This window comes from Seriola lalandi, unplaced genomic scaffold, assembly GCF_002814215.2.
Source record: "Seriola lalandi dorsalis isolate HSWRI2012SDOR001 ecotype SW California unplaced genomic scaffold, Sedor1 jcf7180002054879, whole genome shotgun sequence".
NCBI classification, from domain to species: domain Eukaryota; kingdom Metazoa; phylum Chordata; class Actinopteri; order Carangiformes; family Carangidae; genus Seriola; species Seriola lalandi.
Window position 1 is genome coordinate 1,207,782 of NW_019525432.1, and position 8,857 is coordinate 1,216,638.

Sequence of the window (8,857 nt, forward strand, 5' to 3'; positions counted from 1 at the left end):
ATGCAGATGTGTTTGTGTTTGTGTGATGCCTCATATTGTGCTCCAGAAGGCTCTAGGGTCACCATGGAGACGGGTGACATATAATCAGGATGGTGGTGGGTGTGTGTCGCTTCCTGGGGTGTTGACAGAAGGTGGAGCGTAGGGGGTCTGTCAACATTTCAAACCCCAAAATTACAATGGATGTGTTCTTCAGTCACCTCATAAACTGTACAGCATTGTAATATTCTGGAGAATGTTGCGCTGCCTAATGTGACCCAATAAAGCTCAAGGCAGCTCCTGAAAATTTCATATTTTCTGTTAAACACCTTGTGTTTTGTCTAGTTGCTGTTTCTGAAATCAAACCCCTTGTACACGGATGAAGTTTTTAGTCACTTAGTAAAACATAGTGTAGAAGATCTTAGTGGTTTGTATGAGAGCCTCAAAAAGCTACTTAGAAACTTGATCAAGAGAAAATCCAAAGGGAGACACGTCACAGTGTTTCAAGCTGTTTGATTGACAGGTGTTCTCTTTGAAAAGTGCCTGACTTCACCCTCCCTGCTCCTGGAAAACCTCTTCTAATTACAAACAGCAGGAAGTGTTGTGCTGGCAGAAACTTCTTCACAATGTCAGAGAGGACATTCGTACTGTCAGCCTGATCAGACCCTTTGTACTGCAAAAAATGTTCATCTGACTGTGACAGCCTGTCTTTTAATTCACTGTATTAAAGCGTGTTAGAAGTTGAGTGTTTTTCACTGGATCAGCCTACGTTTTTTTTTTGTTTGTTTGTTTTGCTCAGCGTTGGTTCCCCCAAAAGAATTTTCTATTTTTCACACAGAGCTAATGTCGGTCCCAACACGAGCTCGCACTAAATTATACCTTGGTATTTTTTTGTGTGTGCTATATGCACCCGCCACCCCACCCCCAAAATACAGCTTGTTAACACCAGGTAGAAGATAAATCATTGCAACATACACTTTTCAGTCAAGGACGAGCCATATTACGCTCTTATAATTTTTAAATTATAGGTTTTCTTTGGTTAAGCGATGATTGGCCTTGATCAAATTAAATCAGGCGGGAATCTCAATCACATAACTTCACTTTCTCGTCTACAAGGTCAAAATAATGTCTTAGTCAAGTAGAGGTTAGGACCAATATTAATAATTACAGTGGATTCTCACTCTGCCAAAAGCACAATTTCAGTCATTCTGCTCTCTCCTCGTGTGTGTGTGTGTGTGTGTGTGTGTGTGTGTGTGTGTGTGTGTGAAAAAGGCCTTTGCTATGATGAAAGAAACAAAGAAAACACATTTAAGACATTTATTGCTAAGAATCAATTGATCAATTAACTATGATGGTGATCATTAACAGGATCACAAATTTCAAAGCCAGAAAAATGCTGCTAAACATCAAGCATTGAAAGTCTGTGAAAAAAACACATTTCAAAGGACTCATCAGCAAGCACGCATAAAATATTTAAATATTAATCATGTAATAATAAACATGTTTATATCTTGAACTTTCAAACCTCACTACATGCTCTGAAGTCAGACATTTTTTAATGCAACCGCACGTAAAAAATCCTGTGAATAAACATTTTCAGTAATATAAAAATCTAAGTTTGTGCAACTTTTTGTTTTTGTTGTTGAGTTGCAAGTGATGAAGAAAAATTATATCACACACTACCACTGGTGGTGTATAAAATGTGTATTGACACTCAAGCTGAAAACACAGGCAAAACATTGTGATACATTAGCAGTTACACCTTGACCACGACGTCCTCTGCACAACAGTCCGCTCAGGCACCTGAACCTAACGAAAGACATATATAGTGGTTTAATGAAATAGTTTGATATTTTGAGAAAAATAATTATTTGCACTCTTGCAAAAAGTTAGATGATAAGAAACCACCATCATATTGATGTCAAGTTGATATAAAGCTACAGCAGCAACTGGCTAGCTTAGCTCAGCACACAGAATGGAAATTAGGAAACATGCAGTGCCTCCAAAACTCACTTATTAAGATGTTATATAATGTTTGTTTAATTAGTGCAGAAACTGAAGTGTAACAATGACACACTGTGGTTTTGTGAGCAGTTATGATCCAGAATATTTATTTGCTAGGCTATAAGATAGCTGTTTCTCCCTCCTTCCTTTCTTTGTGCTAAGTTCAGCCAACTGGCTGCTTGATGTTCGTATTCAACTTCACCAAGAATGCGAATAGACGAATTTCCCAAAAAGCTGAACTACTGCTTTAAATCTTTTGTTATAAGTGACAAACCCATCCGAAAATATTTCTCCTGTTCAGGAAAATGCCAAATAAATACCTTCCTCTTTGTTGCTCTCTCGTGCCGGTGTTCCAGTGTGAGTCCAGTGGAGTTTAAATGCTGTTAATCCATGTTTCACCAGTTTAGCATGCAGCTGTAGGGAAATGAGAATGAAAAATTGTTACAATCACATCATTGCGACCTTTCACACACATCTTCTTTTTCTCTTGCTATTTGGATTAGACCACCGGTTTTGTTACTGTGGTTGCGAACGTATTGTGGCGGCAGAAAAACAAAGGAGACAAGCAGACTGCAAACTGACGACGTCTTAGGGATAAGGAATAAAAATGTCTTGTGAAACAGTACAGATGCTGTGTGGAAGCTGGTGTCTTTTATCTTTACTCCTGCAAGGAGTAAACAGCGTTTGCCCTAATAGCTGCAAATGTTAGCATGGCTAGCTAACTAGTGAGGTCCAAAAGTCTGAAAGTGGTCTCAGATTTTTTGGACCCCACTGTCCACCAATACCATAGTGTTACTTATGAAGTCAATGATAATATCATTCGCTAATGATATTATTTTGTGATGTTACAGGTGAGATTTTTACTATGAGAGTTTAGCTAACGTTAGCAGTTCAGGGGAAGTTCACACTCTAACAACTCTGACCGAGCTCGTTACCAGCGATAGCAGCTTTAAAATGACTGTACCTGCTCTAAAATCTGCTGCTGAAGAGCCGGATCTTTCAGGTCAGCCGCAGACTGGAATTTAACCTTGTGGTGAATTGAAAAGCTGTCTGGTACTTGAGACAGTTTTTGGCAGATAAAAGAGTGCGTTGCCCTGCAGTTATCATTCCACCACGTTCCTGTGGTTGCGTTGACTGCAGCACAACTCCCATCACTGTCAGGCCGGCCCGTGTGCCAGTTTGTGAAGTTGGTGGGCCTGGAGTCAGACCAGTAAGCCCACGATTTTCTGTGAAGACCGATCCAGTGCTTCATTTCCAGCATTGAGGATATCTTTGTATTCATACTCAAGCTCCTCACAGTGGCAAGGTCTATGTGTTTGGTTTTACAGTAATGCCGAGCCTGCGCCCATGTCATCCTAATTTTCACCGCAGTGTAACTCGATGGACCTTGTTCTAAAAGAGAACAAAAACAAAAGACAGTAGGTCTACCTTGAAATCACACTCATTACTAAGGCAAAGAAAGTTATATGTTGTCTGCTGGGAATAGTAAATGTATTGGGTGAGGAGTCAGGCAAAGGTACTACATCTGTTTAAACATTATCATGTTAGTATTGCCATTGTGAGTATGTATGTATGTATGTAGTATGAAGGGGACATGTAAACATTGCCAGAAGTTCTCAAGGTTAGTTACAAATCATACAAAAACAACTGTTTTGCAGAAGTCACAAGAATGTTTTTTAAAATGTCATGGATGAATAAATTCTTTGCCTAATGCCAAATGCACTTTAATTTTATTTTTATCTAATCTATGTTACTTTGATATTATTTTGATAGTTGTTTTCTTATTGGTGGTTGGTTATTTTATCACAGTATTTGAGGGAATAATTTCCATTATATTAGCTTGATGTAGTACTTGTGTCTGCCCTCATGAGAACCCTATGAGGTTGAAACTAATTGGCATTTTAAACCAATATGTCCCACTAAATGGAAGTGTTTAATAAAACTTTTCTCATTGCTCTGCTCAGGTGAGTCCTACGTTTTTAAATTCTGATAAAGCAGCTTTTGTATATAATATATTATATAATAAATATAATATAAAAATATTCAAATGATGCGCTGGCAGAGTTGCAGTAAGTCCTTGTAGTTTTCTTAGTAGTTTTTTTTTTTTGCAGTATATTAGTGTGTTTTTTGTCGATTGATGTCTTTATTCTATATTGTTGTTTCGTCTGACAGTGTAGAAAATAATGTACACGAGTCGGCACCTTCTTGGTTTGAAGTGCACCAGAAACAGACAGAGAAGCAGCTACAGCTGCAGCCCACATCTCGTCTCGCCACACTGCACAGCAGAGAGGTTCAGGACCCGTCATGCTGTATAACGCCTCAGCCAAAGAAAGTGGCTCATGAACTAATTTAATTATTATTGTTTATTATGTAAAAATAACTATTATCATTACTACTAATGAGCTGCTGGGCATCTGAATTCCGATAAAATGAAGAATCCGATAAAAGAGATTAAGTATATATTTATCTGTCTATCTTTTAACTGAACTAATCCTTCTTACCTTTCAAGCAGACTGCAGGAAGTCGTTCCATACATGAAATGTCAAGCCAATAGCCATTTTTTGTAATCACAGTGCACTGCTTTCTGAGCTTCCAGTTGTTTGGCTCATCTAGTTTCCAGCTGTTGAAATCTGTCTTTGTGTTGAAGACTCTGTTATTGAGCGACCACTCCCATTTGGTCCTTTCATCATGAAGCCCTATCCATACAAAACGACCATGGCCCTGGATTACACTCATCAGCTTATTGTTGAAGTCTCGGTTTGTTACGGTGGCCAGGTCATTGAACATCTCTCTGCAGTAACTCTGAGCTTCAACCCAGGTCTTTGGCATATTCACATAGACGTACTCTTTGAGGATTCTTGCAGAACCCGCAGACAGTCCTGACGGAAAAAAGATTGTTTTTCATTTTCATCATACAATAACCATGCAACAAAATACAGCCATTGTGAAACGTATAATGACTGTCAGAGAGGTGTATAGTCAACTTTATGAACATTTTCAGGCAAGATTTCTCTGACCTGCAAGGGTGAGGATAAACAATAGTGTTGTTTTCATCCTGAAAAATAGAGAGAGTCAGAACACATTCATTTCTCTTCAATTGAAATTTGTTTTTGCTTAAAAGTAAAAAAAAAAAAAAAATCTTAGGGATAGGGGTGACTTGATGTATGAGCTTTTACTAGTGTTGAATCAAATTTGAAAAAAAACAAGTGGAATCTAGTTATGACGGCTTAAAGGTGATAGCTCAGGTTGTTTGACGTGATGGTTTGTGACTTATCTATAGTCATTCAGAACAGCCTCGCCCATATTTAGAGTCGCAGCAGGAGCACCAGCACAGAGGCTGCGTGATGTGCTGCTGTGGACGGGGCCATCAGCCAAAACGCGTTTTAGCCTCACAAAAGTATGCAATTTATTTTGAATATTACAATTCATTTACTGTCAAACAGCCCTTTCCCTTGTTTTTTTCAACTGTTGAACTACCATATTCCTACGCACAAGCACACCTGTGCTTAGCTCCGTCTGACTCAAACAGCTAATCTGTAATACAACCCACGCCATTGTTGCACTTGTGCGTGGTAATTCGGTAGTTCAACGGTTCACAAACTGTAGTTCTAGTTAGGAAAGGGCTGTTTGACGATAAGATAAAGCGGTGAAAATATTCAAAACATAATGTACACTTCAACTGGATGGCCCCGTCGACAGCAGCACAACACCCAGCTTCTGTGCCAGTGCTCCTCACCGCTTCCGTAAACTGGGAGGAGCCGATCTGAATCCACTGCAGGTAACACACCGTCAATGTATTAACACCTCACACAACCCCACATCAAATAACCCCAACTATCATTTTAAAGGTCACCGGCATAAAAGGTGAAATCCAACTTTACTACTTTACTTTACATTTTAAAAAATGTTCTTACAAATGTTTTAGTTTTGTCATTGCAAGGGAAACCTATCAAATACTTTTCATGTGATAACTTTGAGGCAGATATTAGAGAAAAAGAAGAAGCGAAAGAAAAAGAAGAATATAGCAAATATAAATCAAAGCACAAAAGGCTCACCTTGGAAAGTTCCAACTTTTGCTCTCACAGAATGTACGGACGCATGTCAGACCTTTAAGATGTGGTCATTTACTTTTATTCAGTTTCTCTGCCTCCTCTAAAGTAATTATGCAAACCAATGCGTTCATTTGCTCCTGACTTTATGAAACAGGATGTGGGAACATACAAATCAAGATGGTGAAAATAAGCGTGTGACCTTTAACTTGGTCATTCAAAACATTACCAGCCACCAGCCACCAGGTATTAGTAAACAGCGTGATTGGCCGATAAAAAGAAGTTTATTAGAATCAAATTTTAAAATCTGCTTATTCTCGTCAGGGTCTTGGGGGGGGTGGAGGCCTTCCCAGCATGCACGTGTCAAGAGGCAGAAGGACAGTCAACCATACAATTTATTTATATATTTATATTATAAATATTATATTATTTATATTTTTTAACATTTGTGAAGTTGTTTCTTATGTACGAGGAAAAATCGTCTGTTGATGTTTGGTAGAAACCTTCATTCTGAACATGAGGGATGGATGACGATGATCATTATTATCCACGGGTTATTGTGTAAGCAGCATTTTCATCTTGTATTTGTTTGAAGTGAAGCTGCTATTAACTATTATGCAGTTTTATCTTTAATTATGATTCATATTCATTAAACTGATCATGTTTTGTACGTAAAATCTGAATCTTCAAAGTAAGTAGTGACTATATTTGTCAGGTAAAGTAGAGAAATATTTTCCTCCAAAATATGTTGAAGTAGAAGGGTAAAGTAATATTAAAATACTAAAACATAATATCTTGAAATGACTGCTCATTATATGATGATTTAAGGACTACACTTAGTAAAATGGCCGTCATTATCTTCGATGATTTTTGGATGATAAAAGACGTGGCAAATTTTATTTTTAGAAATAAGTCTTTTGCTTGCATCGTGCTTAATATGTAAGAAGCTGCGCTCTTTCCTGACAAAGATCTTTTGTGTCTTGACCACGACTACAACCACAATTCACAAACATTAAACATTAAGTTCACCTGACCTGAAACACACTTACATGGTAAGAACATATAAACTCCACACGGGACGTAACTATTCACTCTGCAGCCCATTCTGAATGTTGACATAAAATTTTACTGCTTCAGGAAAGCCTAAAGAAATAATGTAAAACCAAACTCTTCACCTCATTGCTAATGTGAACAGAGCTTGGCCTCCAATTTCCATGCACCATCAGGTGGTGAAATGGGGCGTACGACCTTCTGCTTCAGGGTCATTCAAATTATTATGTAAGCAAACAAGATGTGACAGATACTGAATTTATGACAAACACTGGCATTTCTATTTGTAATAGTCCTTTACATTCAATAAAACAAATAACATAACATAAAATAAAAACAAAAGTGATACAATAATAGAAAATATTGCACATTTAATATCTAAGTATTTTGTTGCTGCATTTCAATGTACAAATAGAAGTACAGCTCTGTGAATGTTAAATAATTATACAATATTAAATACATACCTCTGCGGGATTCATTGTTGTGCCTGTCATCTTCCCAGTTTACCGGTTTTAATCTCCCACTCCTCAGATCTGTGTTTCACCTACACAGGCCTGAAGTGATCACACCAACCTCTGCTCTTCATGATTTGTTACCGTGAATGCATCATATTGACAGAACTGGCCTGCGTTCTGCACTTGAGCTCGGGCAGATGGTGAAGTTGAGTGTGTGACCTTTCACTCTTGGGTGATCTCAGCCATTCGCCCTGTGATTTACAGCTGACAGCTTCCAGTTATGGATGGTTCTCAGTTTCAAGGCTGAAGGGCACCAAACAGATGGACAGAGCTGTCTCAAAGGAGAGGTGGGCATCTGACTTCAGGTGTCTGTTTTGACTGATGGATTAACCTAGAGCTCCCTCTTGTGGTCACTCTGTGGCTCTGCTCTCTAACCGTCACAACACTGGTTTTAGCTTCAGAGTTCGGTTGCAGTGAGCAGAATCATGAACCTGACATCAGTCAATCAAATACAATGGAATCATCGTGTGATAGTATTGAATATTGAAGCTGACTGTTTTGGCTGTTTATGGGCAGCTGAACAAGATGTAAACACAGTATTTACATATTCGGGTTTTTAATGAGCGGCACTGTGGTGCAGTGGTCAGCACTGTTCCCCCACAGTAAGAAGGTTCTGGGTTTGAACCTTCTGGCCATCTGCGACCTTTCTGTGTTGAAAGGTCCAAAGACATGCAGGTTAGGTTAAGTTGTGACTCTAAATCGCACGTAGGTGTGAATGTGAGCGTGACGGGTTGGCTCTCCCCGTCAGCCCTGTGATAGACTGGCGACCTGTCCAGAGTCCAATGTCTGCATGGATTGGCTCCAGCCGCCTGCTTTGAGTTTTAGTTAAAGAACTGCAACACGTCTCTACCAAAAGAAAGCAGCTCCTCATCCGTAAGTGCTTCTATTATTAAAGTGAGACCCTTGACCCTTTTGTGAAGAACCCTTGGTGTTCAGATGATGGTTTTTCTAAGGTGGTTATATTAAAATTCTGATGGGCAACTGCATTTCTATCAAAAGGACAAAAAAGAACATCATTTTTAATTTGTCATATCTTTACACATGAACATCCCATTAAAGAGAACCTGAGTGGAAAAGACAGAGAGTAACTTAATTAAAGATCTGAGACAAATATCTGTGTGAAGTGTGTGTTGGAGAGTCAGACAGGCAGCGAGAGAGGCTCTTGCTGGTGTTAACAGTGATATATCAAGTCAATGGAGTGAAACGGCTGCGTACTCTGAATCATCTGCTCTAATGTCGGCGTGGAAATCTGCCAATTCTCAG

General features: G+C 38.8%; 1 protein-coding gene across 2 annotated transcripts; it reads right to left on the reverse strand.

Annotated features, from left to right (window-relative positions):
* Nucleotides 1-1,662: 1,662 nt before the first annotated feature.
* LOC111671435 (macrophage mannose receptor 1-like) lies at nucleotides 1,663-7,704 on the reverse strand. 2 transcript variants are annotated; one of them, XM_023428521.2, is made up of 6 exons: nucleotides 7,544-7,704; nucleotides 4,998-5,035; nucleotides 4,482-4,859; nucleotides 2,945-3,372; nucleotides 2,301-2,394; nucleotides 1,663-1,785 (listed from the first exon to the last, which is right to left on the reverse strand). In XM_023428521.2, exons 2-6 carry the CDS (start codon nucleotides 5,032-5,034, stop codon nucleotides 1,772-1,774), a joined length of 951 nt encoding a protein of 316 aa, XP_023284289.1. In that variant the 5' UTR covers nucleotide 5,035; nucleotides 7,544-7,704; the 3' UTR covers nucleotides 1,663-1,771. The 2 variants fall into 2 exon arrangements, with proteins under 2 accessions (XP_023284289.1, XP_023284290.1); XM_023428522.2 differs by lacking the exon at nucleotides 4,998-5,035.
* Between the last annotated feature and the right edge of the window lie 1,153 nt (nucleotides 7,705-8,857).